Consider the following 17,817-nt stretch of genomic DNA (forward strand, 5'->3'; position numbering starts at 1 on the left):
CTGACAGGAGACAGAAGGACTGATTTCTGAGTCTGGGAGAGTGGGCCTCCTCATGCAGTCAGGCCTCTGCCAGATCTTGGTGCTGGTGGCTGGGATCAGAGTGTAAGCTATGGGTGGGGTCAGAAGGGGGCAGGACTGCCTTGGGGGAGAAGGGGGTTGGCACTCAGATCTGTCCTCCAAGATGCCCAAGGGTGAGGGGTGTCTTGGAGGACAGGCCTGGGGGCAGGTGGCTTGGAACCCCCAGCATTAGGCAAAGTTTGGCTTGAGCCCTCCATAAGTTGGATCTTCCCATATGGCTAACACCCAAGGACCAGAGCTCCTCTGTGTGAAGGAATGACCATCCCAAGCATTTCGGTAGAGCCCAGTATTGGCAACCATACCAAATCACCAGTTCTTTTTCCAAATCAGGTAAGTGTGCATGTGGGCTGGGTGCCCAGTGCTCAGGGGAGTGGGTCAAGGATATGGCAGAGGTCAGAGCTGTGCCAAGTGGTGGCACTGGTTTTGTGTCTCTGGGCACTGGTGTGGGGCAGCAGCCCTTTGGCCAGATTCTATACCTGTCCCTGTCACCTAGAAATAGGTTCTAGTGACTTGTGGCCCATTACCTCCTCTCTCTCTGAGCCTGGAGTCCCCAGAGACTGCAGGGACTGCTGCCTGCTGGCCACACTGCCGACTATAAGGTTGCCCAGCAAAGGGACCTTGGTAGGTAAGCTGTTTTCATACAGGGTAGTGGTGTACAGAAAAGCTAGGGGTGTAGTCATTTGCAAAGTCAGGAGCTAGTTCTCCAGACTGGGGCTGGAAGATCTTGTCCAAGAAGGCTTCCAGCAGCTGACCCAAGGCAGTGCCCTTTCTCCAGTTCCTGGGCTTCAGATCTCAATCTCCAATCTGTAGGGCCCAGGGGTTAAAGATGGAAGGCAGGAGGAGAGTCCTGGCCTCTGCCCTCTGCCCTCTGCCCTGGGCTGGGGCCCAGGTTCCTACCCTTTTCCTTCCAGGCCTAAACAGTGCCAAGATGGTCCAGGAGGCATGCTGGCTTCTCTCCTCATGGGAAGGAGCCCCCCCTGAGTCAAGCTGCCAGGAGGGAAGGCAGCCCCTCTTCCCACTCTCTGGGTGGGCGGGGGGATGGGTCCCTGATGGTCCCCTTTTTGTTTTAGTTCTGTGCAAGGGAATGAGCAAAGTGGTCTGGTTGGACCTGGACCCACCCAGGGACAAGTTCTGAACTGGAGAAGAGGGAAGGTTGACCTAGCACAGGGGCATCTCAGGAGGGGCTCAGCCCTCCTTACTTTCCTGGGTTCTGTTTGAACAACCTCAGCAGCCCAGGAGCCTGGGAAGAGGGCTCCACTCACAGCCTGGCTGAGTGGATACAACTGTGGTCCCTGTGTTTTTCCCCTTGCAGAAAGTAAATTATTTCTGGAAAGCTTGGAAAAAACCCTACCTCTCCCAGGTAAAAATAGGAACCATAAACAACTGTACATAGGAGTGCTTGCATTTACATTTACTTCTATGGGTTGAACATGCTAGAGGTCAAGTTCCATATTTCAATTTGGGATTTTAATTTCTGTTCATATTATGTCTTACCAATCAAGTGTTTGCCCCCAGGAAAGGGAGAAAAATTTGAATGACTTGAGAAAATTCACAAATCCTCTAGGTTGAGAGAGGAGAATTTGAAGTATGAAACACCATCCTTTCTTTTTAAGATGCTATATAATTAAAAAAAAATCATTGCCATTAGAGATTTAAGCCAAAGAAACAGGCCCAGGCAATTCCCAGCAGTCACGGTTTGGGGTGTTTCCCTGGGGCAGTGGAGGCATGACAGTGCAGGGTGGGGACAGGGGACTCCAGGCGTGCCACATGGGGTCCAGAAACAGTTCCTTGTGGGCTTCCAGTGCCAAGCACCAGAAAAGCCCAGCCACGGAGGAAGTAGGGCCCTTAAGTGCTCCAGGGACTGAGGTGAAACACCCCAACGCCTGGGCTCAGGAGTAGTCCCCAAGTTTGGGTCAGCCATTTCAGTCTTGTGGGTAGTTCTGAGCAGAGGCAGCTGTGCCCAGGGCCAGGGCCAGGAGAACGCAGCTGAGGTCAGGTGTGCGGGAGCCAGGAAGAGGGATGGTCAGGCCCAGTCCAGGTCAGGGGCCGGTACAGAAGGAAGGAGCTGGGCTGGGGTGGCCTGCCTACCTGTAATGCCAGGGTGGGCCCACAACTCAGATGACCCAGGTAACTGGGAGTCCAGGGTACCAACCATCTCCTACCTTCTACCTGCTCCAATTACATTGTGTTGAGATCCTAGCAAAGGCGGTCCCTCTGCTTTTCTTGCAAATAATAAAAGATAAAAGGAAAAGGTGGTTTCTCAGGGTCTCCCTGCCTGCATTTTGTGTCCCTCTGCCCCAGGCCACCGGCCCTTCCGCTGGCAAAGGGAGCAGCCACTAGCTGGGATGAGATAAAGCAGCAATAAATAGGAACCATACACATCTGTACACAGGAGTGCTAGCGTTTACACTTCTGGTTTCTCTTGCTCTTCCCCCCTCAGTGCGCCTCCTTTTCCTTGGCCCTCCCTGCCTCTCCTGGCCACTGCAGGGGTGGAGGGAAGAGGGTCTCTCCTACAACCTTTCCTAAAAAGCACAAACTGTTCATGGCCTCAAGCTCCTTGTGGGTTTGTTTTGCTTTTATGAACGTGTGCGATTTGTTTCTTTTTCAAGCAACAAAAGGTTTAGAAAAAGGCACAGGTAACTGCGTACATGGGCAGATAGAACAGATGGGGGATGGGCAGAAGCCGCGCAGACAGATGGACAGATGGGACAGGAGCCCCTGGGAGCAGGGTGAGTCAGGAGGTCGGCTGGAAACGTCTGTTGCTGAACACCAGAAGCCAGATGCTGAAGTGGTCAGAGAGAGGCTAAGTGCTGGGGGGGCCCCTGTCCTTGGGCTGGGGTGGAGGTGCCCTGGGCTCCCCACTACCCAAGAGCTCAGGGGAATCCTGCTGGGTCCTGGGTTCCCCAGAGAGGTTCCTCCTCCGGGCTGGGAAGCGAGCGGCCTCAGCCAGGCAGCCCATGGAGCTGCAGCGGTCCAGTGGCGGGGAGGCAAAGGCCTCAGGGCTGGCCAGCTTGTGCGGTGACTCCAAGCAGGGACTCCAGGACTGTGCCACACGATGGCTCTGGGGTGGCCGCGTAGACACAGGCCCCGCGGGCACCTCGGCCCCATGGGGCTCCCAGTCGGGAGGTCTGCCCAGGCCTCCGCCTGTCCTCACCCTCTCCCTGGGGAAGTCCCTGCCCTCCAGTTCAGAGCAGAGTGTGAACTTGGAGACCTTGGCCACAGGGGACACAGAGGCTGATGAGCTTTCAGTGGGACTCCAGCGGTCTCGTTCCTGAGCCTCCCGGGCCCCCGTCAGGTCGCTGCCAGCCCCTGAGAAGCCGCTGACCCAGGCAGTGGAGGGCCCTGGCAGCAGGGTGGGGTGGGCTCCCGGCCGGGCCTGTACCATCTGGATCCCGCCGATGGGAATCAAGGGACACAGGGCTCGGGGCAGGTGCTGGGAGTGCAGAGGCAGGTGGCTGAAGATGTTCTCCTCGGTCCGGGCCGGGATATGGCCGTGGAAGTCATGGGGGGCCGAGAAGGGTCGGGAGGAAAGAGGATGAGCAGGGCCAGGTGAACAGGATGGACTTCGGGACTCAGCCTTCTGCAGGGTCAAGAAAAGAAGACAGGGGAAGGTGAGGGTTACGTGCTGGTACGTGGAGAACCGAGGCCTAGGGGCGCGGGGGACGACTGGCTTGGGATGGCAGAGCAGGCCAACAGAGCTGAACCCAAACCAGAGCTCCTGTCTCAGCCTGTGACGCTACCCAGTGAGCTATCCCTGGCTCGATGATGACCATGCGTGCACTTCAGTCCCATGGTTTGTTTCTGTGTCCTGGCCCCTGGCCAGGACATCCGAGGATGGGTTACTCAGATGAAGGGGCCCTGTTGTCACCCTTGCCTGGCCTTCTGTTCTGTTCTGTACTCTGCTGTTGCTAAGGAGCTCTTCACTCAACTTTCCTCCTGCACACAAGTTCCCACAAGGCTCTCCACCTTCTACCCTAGGAACTGAATGACCTCAAATTAAAAATCAAGGTAAGATATCCCAATCGGTGCTCCTCCAGGAGTGAGTGTTCAGTTGTGACGGCGTGCCAGAGAAGGAGCCAACAGGTGAAGTCTACAGTGACCGTGTGGCCACCGGGGGTCGTGGCTGCTGTGGGGGCAGGGAGGGAACGGTGCAGAGGTGGAGCGACAGGAGGGTAGGGGCTGTGCGGGTGGCAGGAAAACACGGATCAGCTGGCAGATGGCAGCCGTAGGGAGTGGGGTGCGGTGATGACAGAGGTGCTGCTGGCCGCCATGACGGTACCATGGATTGGCAGGGATGATGTTGGCTGTGCTGTCTTTGAGGAGGTTGTGACAATGATATTAAAAATGGTGAGGATTCTGGTTAAGCTTTGCCATCTGCCCAAGAGAACACAAGCTGGCAGGGCTGGCGTGGGTGAGGAGTTGCACAAGTATTTACATCAATACCCAAGGCTACACCACTCGCTCGGAGTGGAACCCCAACCCATGAGCTCCACAGACCCTGCCTGCTGTTTCTGAGGGTACACCAAAGCACAATGAACCAGTCAGTCTCAGGTGCCCAGCATGGCAGCTGGCACAGTGTGCACCGAAGAAACAATTGCTAAATTATCAATAATCACGGAGCTGGCAGTGTCGTTTAGCTCCTGGTGTGATTCTCAGAAAGTGTGAACTCGTAACCCCCACCCCTCAGCAGGGACAAGGCAGGAACTCACCCACGTGGAGGTGCAGGTCTCGGGGCTTCTGCCAAGAAGCTTGTGAGGTAGAGGCGCGGGCGGAAAGAGAACCCGCGGGACCGGCCCCAGGCCTGGGCCACGCTCACCCCCTGAGGGGCTGCCCGGCCCAGCCAGGGCCCACTTCCCTGGCAGCGTTGACCGCGGTGGTGACTCGGCCTGTCCCGGAGGAGACCATCTCCTGGTGGGCGAGCATCTGGAGGGACCTGGATCTGTGGCCCCTTCGAGTTTGGGGGGCAGATGTGCTCGAGAGGCCAGTTCTCTTCCCAGGGGGCGGGGAGTGTCAGGAGACAGCTCAAGTCTTGGAGACCCACAAAGAGGAGGGCCCCTGTCCCTTCCTGGGCCCAGCTGGGGGCCAGGCGTGCTTGCGACCGAGGCTTGTGGTTCTCCGGCCGGTGAATTCTGCTGGGGGGAAGAGTTGCTTTTGGGTAGTGAGTGTTTGCGGGTAAATGGTGGGCGGCTGCCAGCTTCTTTGCTTGGGGACCACGGCCTTCTTGGGGACATGGCCTTAGAGCTCAGGCCCGTGTCCTTCTCCACGGGGCCCAGCGGGGCCAGTCCCAGCTGGGGAAGGCCCAGAATGCTCTGGCTGGATGGGGAGCAACTGCTGGCTGTCAAGTGCTCAGCTTCTGATACAGACACCGAGCTGCCTCGGATGGCCTCGTCAGAGGTGGCGTCTGGGGCTGGAGGGCCCCGAACAGGTGAGGAGTCTCCCCGCAGTGTGGCTAGCGGACCAGATGGAGGGGCCTCCGAGGATGGCTGGGACAGCTCATCCTGGCTCTCCTCCTCCTCCTCATCCTCGTCTTCGTCCAGGTCCGAGTCTGAGTCTGAGTCCTCCAGGTCTGAAAACTGGTGCTCCTCCACAGCCTCGGAGCCCTCTCGTCCCTCGGAGTCCTGGAACGGGTCGTCACTGGTTCCTGAAGGGGAATGCAGGAGACCCGAGGTCACAGATGGGCCCTGGGGCCACCCTGGTCCACACGGTTCCTCCTTCTAAAGCCCAATTTCCTTATCTGCCAACCAGGCAAAACCGTCACAGCAATGGCACAAGCCTGCAGGATGACTAAGCAACACGACAGGTACGAGGACACTCTGTACGTCATATAGTGAACAATGACCTGTCTCTACAATGTGCATGTTCGTTTCTAAGGGCTTTGGCTATATAAATTCGTGTAGTCCTCTAAGAACCCTGGGAAGTCAGTACTATTCTCATCTCCACGTTACATATAAGGAAATCGAGGCAAGAGAGGTTAAGCCACTTGCTCAAGTTCGGTGGTTAGTACAGTAGGGCTGGGACTGAACCATAGCCAGTAAGAGAGCGTAGTGGTTCATTAGTTCACCAGGAGCAAGTTATGTCGCCATGCTGTGCCCTGCCTCAGTCTCCCCTTTTGTCAAGTGAATGTGATAATCTCACCTCTCAGCTAGAAGGAAAAAATGCAGGCCTGGCACATAGCAAGGATACAAATAATTATAGTCAGTATAAATTCATTAATGATGAAATTCATAATTCCATGACAGAGCTGTGATCTGTCTAAACACACGTCTGCTACTGTGACCAGGCTGCCTCTGGCTGGCACAGTGGCATTTCAGAGGCAGCAGAGTCTGGCCTCTGTGGGCAAGTTGGCTAAGCAGCCTCAGGCTGCAGGGCAGGGCCCATCCCGCCACGCTCTTGCCCCGAGGAGCCGTTGCCCTTTCCAAGTCCATGCTGCTCCCAGCCTGAGGGAGCTCTGAAATGCCAGCTTCCTGCCCACCTTCTCATGGGGCTGCTTTGACCAGCTGGGTCACCATGCAAAGTCTAGAGTGAGACATCTCTGAAACAAGCAGCATCTTAGATGCTGGGGGGAGCTCTGCCAACGCCTGGCCCACCTGGCAGATGCTGAGGCTAGATTACGTGATCTCGTGCTTCTGGGCTGCAGGGCGTGGGCTGGTGATGGGTGGATCAAGCCATCAGTCACCCCCATGGTGCCCAATGCCAGTACCATGCCCACTACTGATTAGGGAGCTGGACACAGAGGCTGAGCCAGGCCCCTGGTGTACCCCTATGTGGGCTCTCTACCATGCCCGGGGCACAGAATCCCTGCTTCCAAACAACTCAGTGTGGCAGCGAGGTGCTCACAATGGACAAAAGCATGCATTCAGCAGGACGCAGGCCCAACACTACGGATGGGGGTTGGGGCTGACACAGGGCTGGGGCTCTTGGCAGCTGGGTGCAGAACCATGAGAGACCTGAAAGAAACGGGATATTAGGATAGGAAAGGCGATGGGGATGGGGTTGAAGTTTGGCCCCAGGCATTTACTCTTTGGCCAGGACTTTGGCAGGAGCCTACTTGAGCCCTAGGGTGCGTGCAGCCCTGCCCCTCACTCACTGATATCGACACCCAGGCACGGAGAAGGCACAGGCGTATCCAAGATCACTCATCCAGCTCCTGGCTGAGCCAGAAGGAAAGTTTACAGCAAGAAGCAGGAAGGGTCTGGGTTTGAGTCCTAGCCCCACACGCCATGCCCGGCATGTGGTGCTGTCTAACTTACTTTCTCTTTTTGTTCAGTGTCTCCCCTGTAACATGGGAGGAGGAGTGGTCCCAAGAGCCGCCTCTGAAGCTGCTGGGAGCATGGGGAGGGTCTGCTCACAGTGCACTCCCAACAAGCCTCACTCACCTATGATCACTTTCAGTGACTCATAGGCGGGTAGAGCATTTTGCAAATAAAAGTCAAAGGGGTGGTGCTGGTGAGAGAAAGCCCAGCCCAACGTCTTCTGATGTCCATCAGGAAGGCCCCTAAGACCTTCTTTACTAATGAGAAAGCTGAGGCTCAGAGTCAGCGGTGGCCTGTCCTGGGCACCCAGCACATGAATGAGGTGAACCACCCCCACCCAGCGCACGCTTCGCGGGGCGGGCCCTCCACTTCCGGGTTCTTGCAGGGTGCGAAGGGATGCTTCTCATAGAGTAGTGATTGCACTGTCAGGATCCAGGCTAACTCACTCCCGCCAGCCAGCTCAGGGCCCTGGGACAGGGAGAGGGGACCCAGGAAGGAAGCTTGCCCGGAGCCACTGGACGCCATGGTTGGGATTCGCCACACGGTGGCGCTGGCGCCCATCCTCATCTCCGCCAGGGCGGGAGGCGTGGTGCTTTTACCAGGCTGTCCTCCCACTTCGTTGCTGCGTGTCCAACACACGCCAACTCCTGATGTCCCGCACATTTTCGGGTCATCCTTGACTTCTTTTTCCCTCATTCTCCCTTCTCCTTTCCATAATGTGACAGCAGGATCTATGTGCCCCATCTCGGAATGTACCTAGGAAACGCCCACTTCTCACCCGCCCTCTGCCACGGGGTTGAGCAGTGAGCTTGTCCTGGACCACTGACCCCCCTGCGCCCCCTGCCGGCCTCGCCCTGTACACACGCAGAGTCCGTGCACCACAGGACAACCGTGTAGGCCCTTTAACCTCCCTGATCTCGCCTCTCTCTGACCCACCTGCCCTGGCGCCAGTGGGCTCCTTGGGTGGCCGCCTTTACCTCCCTGGACTTGACTTCCCTTGGCTTGAAATGGAGTAACACACATTTCTACTATCTGTTATGAGGACCTTGTGAGGATCTGTATTGTGACAAGCACAGGGACCCCACTCTTAGTTTTTGGAGGAATAGCCCCAAATTCTTTGTGTTCTGTTTCTATAAGTGATTTATTCCACCTGAAAGGAAACTTGACAACTCTCTTATGAGATTGCAAATATATTCCCAAATCAGAAAAAGGAAAACAGAACACACACACACACACACACACACACACACACACACACACACTCCTCTATGGGACACTCTTAAGACCTGGTCCTGATTTCAGGGAATCTGTGGTCTGTCCCTGCTGGGGGACTACCCATCCATCCACCTGGATGCTGGGGCTGGACCTCTGGCTTGTCTCCCCTCTCCTGCCTGCTCTGAGTCTGGCTCTCATCCACCTCTTGGTGCTAGAGGACCACGCTGGGCTGTGGTGGTGGGGTGGACTTGGGAGGCAACAGGGGCTGTGGATCCAGCTTTGGCCTTCTTGAAACCCTCCCAGCTCTATAAGGCCCGGGTGTCAGGCCCATGTCAGAGCAGTCGCGAGTGTGGCTGTGGTCCTGCACCCACAGAGTCATTGGGGGTTTTGCTAATTCGGGGCACCTGTTTAGAACGTGCCTGACATGTAGTGGGCGCTCAGTGTTGACTGTAATTATGTGTTCATTTATTCAGTAAACATTCACGGAGCACCTGTGGGCTGCACGGTAGACTGCCACACACCATAGCTACGCCGTGAAGCACACACCCGCGCAATAGCTCCACCACACAGCACTGTCTGCAGATGGGGAGTGGGGCATTCTGTGAACTTAACCTTTGTCTCCCAGTGGTTGGGAAAACTGGAGGGGAATGCAAGACAGGAGGGCAGAAGGAAAGGGGTAGGGAAAGGGTGAGGAGGACTGCGAGCTGGGGAGGATGGGAAGGGAGGGGAGATGGGCAGCTCCTTACCTTCTTCGGCTTCCAGCTCCTCCAGCACCCCTGTCTCTTGGCACTTTTTGCTGTGGGCTTTCGACTTCATGTGCTTAGTCAGATTCCCTGGAAAGGAATGAGAGCACACTCAGGGGTGGATGTAGTGCAGGGGCCAGTGAGGGCCTGGGGCTCATGGCGTCTGGTTTCTCAGATCATTCGAGCCTTGGCCACTATGGGGGCTGAGCAGGGGCCGGGGTACCCCTCGACCCTGGTGCTCAGGCCAAGACTTGCAGCCAGAGCTGCTGACCGAGGCAGAACATGAGGGGTGGGGTGGGGAGGGCGTGGGGCTACGTGGGAACAGAGAGTATGATGAAGGAGTTGAGATGCTGGTTAGAAAAACAAAAAAGAAATTAAAAGACCGCTCAAGTGCAATTGGGTTTTCCTGCTTCTGCTTTAAGTCTGGGCCCAGGAGCTGCTGGCGCTGGGATGACAGGGGACTCCAGCTAGCCAGCTCCATGGGTGGGCCCTGAACATGCTGTTCTGGCTGGGGACAGTTCCAGAAACCCACAGGGCAAGAGGATCTGGGAAGAAGAACAATGCTACTCTTAGGATTGCAGAAAGGACAGAAGGTGAGAATAGGGACATCTACTGGCCAGGGACCCAGAGCCACAAGGATTCCCCTTCCTGGGCCTCAGTTTCCCCAGGCCAATGTGCAGTGCAGACACAGGACCAGGGTTTGGGGACAGCCTGGATAAGGATTGGTCCCGCCTTGCCTGAGGTCGGAGCTGCAGCTCTATGGAGCCAAGACAAGAGGAAGGAGAGCTTTGACTTTCCCCATGTGCAGGGCATCTCACAGGCCACGGAGCTCTGGATTGCTGTGTTCTGGGAGGAGAGGCCAAGCACGCTCAATCTGTCCTGGGAGAACACAGGCCAGAGGCCTCAGAAAGTTCCTTTGGGCCAGAAGCCACATCCAAACTGCTCTGAGAACCGTTGTATTCCCATATGGTCCATCACATAAGAAATCACAAGTTCCCTATGTCAGGACTGTGTCATGAATATTTCTAATTGGTACATTTGTGTGCATGAATGTAGGAGAGAGAATGGAATGAGTCAGACCTCCTGGAATGGATGCATAGAGAGATTGGTGGATGGATGGGTAAATAGATATTGGGGTTATGGAAAGAAGAATAGGAAGAGATGGATGGACAGGAGAGTGGATGGGTAGATAAGATAACTAGACAGGTGGGGTAGGTGAATAGTTGAAGGAAATAAATGGGAGATGGATGGATGGAAACTGGATAATAAACACTAGGACGGAGAGCTGGTAGATGGGGATAGTTTGCTGGCTGGACACAAACACGAATGGATGTGTGGGAGGCTGAGAGGAGGCTAAGAGAATGGGAAGCGGGTGCAAGGATGGATAGATGGATGGATGGGAGGACAGATGGAGAGTGGGAGGGCCAGGCAGGGTGGAAAGCCAATGGGAAGAGAAATGAACAGGTACACTATTGGGTGAGAAGGTGGGAGAAATGAATGAATGGGGAGAGATAGATAGATAGATGGACGGGGAAGAGCCCACAGATGAACCAAAGGTGGTGCTTAATTATCCTGAGGATTTGGGGGTTTATTGAGAGGTTGAGGGGGAGCTGAAGCTGGGCTTCCCTGAGATGTGGGAGGGAGTCTGGGGCAGCAGAGGTGGGAGCATGGCTGTCTCCTTTCCACCCTGTCTGTTCCTAGGCCACGACTATCCTTCCCAGAGTGGGCTTTCCTCCCATAACTGAACAGAAACCTGGCTGTTCTACTCCCGGGCACAAAGGGAGCAGAGCCACCACTTCCAGAGTCATCTGGAGGCCACAGGTCCCCAGAGGGCCCTATCCAGCCTTGTGGGCCTCTGCCCTTGTGTCTTGAGCGGCAAAGCCTGAGCAGGACGGTCAGGGGAGGGGAATGACAGTGGGGCCTTCCATGGGTCAGCGACACTGACTGTCCTGAGCCCTGGAACCAGCGCCCCTTCTGGACTACCCCAGGCCATGAGGACAGGACACTACTCTGCAATCATGTCATTTTTCACACATGTTCTCCCCAGAAGGCTTAGACCTCTAGTCAACCACATGGGTTGCTGTGCACGCCATGGGTGTAGAGAGGCTCTGGAGGAAATGCCCTTGTAGAAGCAATGTATTGGGAGAAACCTAGACGATCACAGAATTCACTCCCTGCCAGGCAAGGCTGTGCCCACTGCCGATGTAACTGGGGGGAGGGGCAGGAGCCGATGACGGTGTTAGACAAGGCTGCTGGCTGTCCTGGCTGTTGGCAGGGCTCCCTTTAACCGACATGGCACCCCAGAGGCACAGGGCTCATTAGTGCGGGGCACTATCCAGACGCAGGTGTCAGGAGTCTGTGGCTTTGCCAGCTCCATGCAGGGGAGGACTGGAACCAGGAGGGCTTAGGAGCCTGACAGCCTTGGTGTGAGCCTGGGCTCTGCCGCTGTTAGCTGCGTGCTCTTGAGCAAGTACCTTAATCTGCTGAGCCAGTTTCTGCAAAGTAATACCTACCTGTGGGGATGCTGGGGGATTTGAATCCTAGCCCATGTGGCTGCAGAGCGTGGCTGGCACAGAGCAGACCACCCCTTCCATGACAGCCACTCTGTCAAGCAGCAAGGGGACCCTGCCACGTACACTAGTGGTGAGGAGGAGAGAGATGCTGGAACTGGATGATGCTCGTGATGAAGTGGTGTCACCTTTCAGTCTGGCCTTCAAGGGCTCTCAGGAGAAGGCACCAGTGAGCTCCACCCCTGCCTCTGCTCTACCACTGCCCCCAAGGGCTGCAGGGAGGAGGCCAGGCATCTAAGTGACTCTGCGGTCACAGTGGCAGACCTAGTAAGCAGTCCTGAGGATCCTCCCAGCTCCGGCCACGATGCCCACCCCCCACCCACCTGCCCTCTCCTCTGTGACCCAGGAGAGACAGTGGCAAATGGAATGCCCCAGGCACAGCCCAGACGCCCCTGTCCTGTCCATGGGCACAGCCCCAGCTTGTCAGCTTGTTGAGCAAGTCCGTAGCTTCTTATAGTCAAGGGGGTCTTGAAGAAGCCTGCCCCACAACCCCAGTCTGCTGGAAGAGGCCCGCCCACTGCTGCCATCTCTGTTCCCCGAGGCGATCTGCGCAGGAGCCCAGCCACCCCACTGGCCTCTGGGAACCATCTGAGGAGATGTCCACAGGCTGGGCCTGCAGGCCTTTCCCAGTCCCATCCACCAAGACCCTCCTCAGATAGCTCCCAGAGGCCTAAGCTGCCACCTCAATGTCTGACACAGAGACAAGACACAGACAGGCAGACAGAGACAGACAGAAGGGCTCCCTGCGTGGGCAAAGCCCAGCAGCCATGACAGGGGCCATGGAGCCTGGCCCAGGCCACAACAGACAGAAGAGCTCCCTGCATGGGTAAAGCCCAGCAGCCATGTCAGGGGCCATAGAGCCTGGCCCAGGACACAGCTCAAGGGCTAGAGGGAGAGAGGTAGTGGTCAGCCGGGGGCAGGCAGACAGCCCAGGAGAGAAGGGAGGGACCTGTGTTATCAGAGCGGGGGGCTGACAGGGCCAGCACTCTCAGAGACATGGCCCTAGAGGGGACCAGTACTGCCAGTGTCCGGCCCTCCCTTCAGACCCGCCCCCACCCCTGCCAGGCACCCTCTGAACTAGGCACAGAGCTTGAGATTCTACAGTCTTATGTCAGCTCCTGGAAGAACAGTGAAGGAAGAGCTCAGCGTGCTCCGGCCTGGCCTCCCCAGGGGTCACTCCAAGCCCCGAGAAAAGCAGAGGCCAGCAGTCATCTGCTCAGATGCTGCGCTCTGACCCCTGGCTCTGTGGTGGCTTAGAGGGTCTCAGGAAGGGGACCACTACCAGACAGGCTGAGAGGCATGAAAGTGGGAACCCTGGACCCCTTTCAGACCTGGCAAAATGGGAAGGCAGAGGAACTGAGGCCCCAGGGACTGCTTGGGCTGGGATCTCCACGGGACAAGCTTTCCCGCCTCATGGGGCAGCTTCCTGAGCGTGGTGTGCATGGCACAGGCGCACTATGCGTGGCCTGGGAACAGGAGACTTACTCAGAGGTCATCATGGTGACAGTGGAACAGTGTGGTCCCCTGGACACATGCTGGAAGTAGAGTAGCACTCAGGGCCCCTTTAGAGGCCACCTGATCGCAGCTATGGCCACTGCCTCCAGAGGAGAGAGGAACTACCCCCAGAGGAGGAGGTCTGTGCCCTGGAGGCAGGGGCTCCTGCACCCACACTGCTTCTGGCTTCTGGGACTCACTTTCCTCCCCTCCGGGGGCCTACACAAGAAGTTCCCCATTTTTAGAGTCCAAGACTATGTTCTTTAAATTGTCAGCCAATGATTCCCATCTCTCATCCATAAAATCCTAATTAGTTGCCTAAGGCCAGAGAGTGTGGGATTGGAGGGGACCTGCGCAGGACAGAGCCTGTGTCCAGGGCTGATGCATGCCGAGCGAGCTGTGCCAGGGACGCAGGGATCCAGGACAGATGCCTTTGGTGTACCCCACGGGCAGTGGGGTAGGGAGCTCCTGGCTTATCTGCCCTCTCTGGGCACTCTTTGGACATTGTTTGTGAGACACCAAGAGAGAAGAGGATCAGGAAAAGGAAGTGGGAGTGCTGGCAACTCTGTCCAACCCGAAATCTTGGCAGGAACATATGAGTTCAGCGCAAAGATAACAGCAAGAGAACAAAGGAGGGCAGGGGTCAGCTAGAGGTCCAGGAGGCCAGAGACAGGGACGTGACCAGAGAGGAGGCCACTGAGCCAGGGGATGTGAGCCAGGGGATTTCTCTTCCAGAAAGAGTGGAAGGGGCCAGGCCACAAGAGGATGGAGGGAGAGGAGACTGGAGGGCTCCAGAGGGTTTCTTTCCATGGAGGCTCCAGCCTCCTGCCCTGGAAGCTCTTCCCCAACAGAAGGAAGGACAGAGGCAAAGCCCAAGTCTGCCCTGAGTTTTGTCCTCTAAGAAGCCATGTGGTTCCTGTGGGGGCATCATAGGCCCCCAACTTGCTCAAAGAGAAGGCAGGACCCTTGCGTCCAAACACCCCGTGTCCCTGTGTCCCATTCCTGATGACCCAGGAATCTGCAAAGCACAGAGGCTGAGTCCCCCACCCCCATTCTGCTCAGCTCCCAAGAACACTCAGCAAGCTGCAGGGGCCGCGGCGCAGGTCCTGCAAGGAAGAGCTGCGTCCTAGAGTCTCACGGGCCTGGCTCATTCATCCCTCCAGGGCCTGGGGGCTGCAGCAGGCCGGGCCACCACCATCACCCATCACAGCTCGCTGGGGCTCATGCTCTCTACAGCCCGTCCTTCCTTTCACAGGTGACTAGCAGAGCCTGTCCTGAGCCTGATGCTGGGCGTGTCGGGGGGGGGGCAGGAGAGACACATTGCCAGTTTGGGGGCTGGGGGAACTGCGCCCTGTGCTGATTGCTGCAGAGAAGCCGGGCAGAGCGGGGGTGGGCTCGGCATGAGAGGAGGACATGCAAGTGTGTGACAGGCTCCGAGTGGAATGGAGTTCTGTTTCGGAAGTGAGAGTGGCAGGGACGGTGTGGATGCTGGAGGTCGCAGGGTGGGTGGGTGGGTAAACGGCTGAGGAGGCAGGTGAAAGGGAGGATAATGAGATCAAAAGAAAAGCTAGAACTGCGGGCGAGAGCGCCTGGGGTGCGGGCTGGCGCTGCCGGGGAGGGGCTGTGTGCAGGCAGCTTGGTCCTGCTGCCCGGTCTGAAGCCCGCTGCTCTACCCTGGCACCACATGGAGGGAGAGCCCAGCAGGCGGGGGCGTCCAGGCCCCAGGCAGAGAGGTCTGTGCCGGGGCTCCCAGAGGGGAGCTCCCGCAGGAGCCGGGCCAGCGCCCCAGCTGACTGTCTCTTACCTTTGGTTTTAAAAGCAAAGTGACAGTGCTTGCACACATAGGGCCGGACGTCAGTGTGGGTGCGGATGTGTTTCTTCAGCATGCTGGGCTTCTTGCAGCGAATTCCACACTCCTCACACACATACTTCCCTCGGCCGCGGCCTCGCACATACACATACTCTTCGTTTGATTTGTACCTATGAGCAACAGGCGTCATGTAAAGGAAAAAAAAAAAAAAAAAGGAGCAGAGAGGCAGGCTCCCACCTGGGAAGGTGCTCGAGTTTCAGCCTCCTCCGGCCCTGCGCGGGCTCTGGGAGGGGGATGCAGAAGTTGAGAGGACCCCAGGCCACAGGAACCGAGGGCCAGGGGATCCACCGTGGACCCCTGCACCCATAGCTTCTTTTTTTCCCTAGAGCGGCAGGAGCCAGTACCCCCTGCAGGGGGAGTGAAGCAGAAGGTTCCCAGAAGGCCTCCCTTCCACGCCAGCCTCACGATGACCTGACCACAAAGAATAGCCACCTAGGCCACCAGAGTCACGGAGCTGTAACCGCAGCAGCCCCAGCAGCCAGCGCCCGCCAAGCACTTGTTCTGTGCTGGGTGCTGCACCTGAGTTAGCTCACAGTCACCTCCTAATGAGCTTGTATGACCTCAAGGTTCAGAGAGTGTGAAGCACTCCCCAAGATCCCACAGCCAGGAAGAAACAAAACCAAGATCCAAACCTGCCTACCCCAACCCCTCCACCTCCCACACGGGGTGAGAGCAGGAAGGCACCCAGACACTCCTGAGGGAGGGCCTATGAACTGCCGTTATTCCCCAGGTCTCTGAGTTCAGAAGCAGGGGCCCTGCACACTCCCTCGCCCCCTCTTAGTCAAGCTGAAAGCTCTGCAGGACCGAGACTCCCAGGCGGATCAGGGAGTGTGAGCGGCTCTCAGGAGCTCCGGGGGCGACCACGGGGCTGCAGATGTCCCGGACCCCAAACCAGACACTATTTCCACACAAGTCCCACAGGCTCCACCGGATGATCAGCCAACCGCCTGTTGGTCTAATGCTATAAATGTGCAAGTCTCCAGACGGGCTGGGGTGGCTGTGGCGGCGACAGGGAATCCTGGCCGACTGCCAGGACAGTTTTCCGATTCAGAAGCCCCGGGTCCGCTGGCGGGTGCTTTGGGGGAGTAAGCACGCCTTACTGCTTGACCAGCCAGGACGGGGCTGGAAGGGGCCGGAGGGGACAGCAGCCAGGCGCAGTCCCACTCTGTGGGCCTAGGGCCGGGAGGATCACGAGGACGGCCCGAGTAGGGGCTCTCAGGACAGAGGGGCGGCAGCAGTGAAGGGCCCTCCACACTGCCATGCTCACACACTCACACTGCACGCCCAGCCAGCTAGTTACTGATGCGCTTACACCCTCCCACACTCACACGTACAATCACATACTCCCTCACATGCACGCCACCCACACTCGCACCGTCTCTCACCCCACTCCCAATCACACAGCCCTACTCACACACTTGTATGCACGTTCAGCCCCCACAATCACAGCCCCAGTCACGCACCTTCACATGCACCCCGCACAGTCTCTGACACCACACACTTACACGTCCTGTACGTACTCAGGGCTCTCGTACCATCCCATACCAACACACACACACACACACACACACACACACACACTCCCTGGCTCACACTTTAAGCATACACCCACCACACTCACTCATATATGCACACTCATACCCCACACTCAGGTTCATCTACTCTCACACATCCCACACTCGCACGCTCACAATCACACATGTGCTCTCGCACACCCATCTCACGCTCAATTTGATCACACGCTCCTCACACTCACTCTCTCCATCCACTCACACCCCATACTCATATTCACACACTCCTCACACATCCCACACTCACACCTTCACAATCACACTCAGCAAGACACACACCTGACATACACATACACACACTGCTCCTGCACACTCACACCCCCATAATCACACAGTCCTCACACTCAAACCCCACCCCAAGTCTCTCTCTCTCTCTCTCACACACACACACACACACACACACACACACACACTCACATGCAGACTGCTGATAGTCACATGTCCACTGCAGGTGGACATGATTTTTGGTCACATCAGATCTGTTCCCCCTGCTGCCCCCAAGGAGCCTCACCCAGCCTTCTCTGACAGGCCAGTGTCAGGGTCCTCAGGGTGCTGCCTTTGCACCTGCTCCTGGGCAAGCGCCACCTCGTGTTCAAGAGGAGGAACTGCAGGCCTCGGAAGGGCCTTGCTCTTGGGAAGAGCACCCCCCATCACACAGGGTGCCCATGCCTACTAAACCGCGCCAGAGGTTCACCTTCGTGTGGCTGCCCACACCTGCGTTCTAATTTCCATGTTTCTCCACACCCCTGAGGATCAGGGGAAGCAGGTTGGCGGGGCACCCTTTGGCACCTGAAAGAGTAACAGTGCCCTGGTCTCTTTGTACCGGAACCTCCACCACCGCCTGGCACCAACCTCCACTCAGCCATCCGGGCGGGTCCATGACACTTTTATTCGCCAGGCTCCTTCAGTGCCAGCTCATCGCCCTGTCCTGCTCCCCACACAGCCCCACAGTCGCCCGGACCTCCAGGACATGTGCTGCTCTCACAGCCAGTCCAAGCAAGAGTGCCATTCCATCTCAGACCC

The 17,817-nt window shown here is 57.2% G+C and overlaps 1 protein-coding gene across 1 annotated transcript in view; it reads right to left on the reverse strand.

The window, feature by feature from the left end:
* Positions 1-2,881: 2,881 nt before the first annotated feature.
* HIVEP3 (HIVEP zinc finger 3) overlaps positions 2,882-17,817 on the reverse strand; it is a gene marked incomplete at its 3' end in the record, with an annotated part of 51,877 nt that continues 36,941 nt past the window's right edge. The window contains exons 3-6 of the mRNA XM_080692789.1: positions 15,158-15,333; positions 9,293-9,379; positions 4,788-5,719; positions 2,882-3,658 (exon numbers count right to left, since the gene is read on the reverse strand). Coding sequence (XP_080548915.1) covers positions 2,882-3,658; positions 4,788-5,719; positions 9,293-9,379; positions 15,158-15,333 — 1,972 coding nt within the window. The remainder of the gene's footprint in view (positions 3,659-4,787; positions 5,720-9,292; positions 9,380-15,157; positions 15,334-17,817) is intronic.

This window comes from Muscardinus avellanarius (genome assembly GCF_963383645.1).
Source record: "Muscardinus avellanarius genome assembly, chromosome: 3".
NCBI classification, from domain to species: domain Eukaryota; kingdom Metazoa; phylum Chordata; class Mammalia; order Rodentia; family Gliridae; genus Muscardinus; species Muscardinus avellanarius.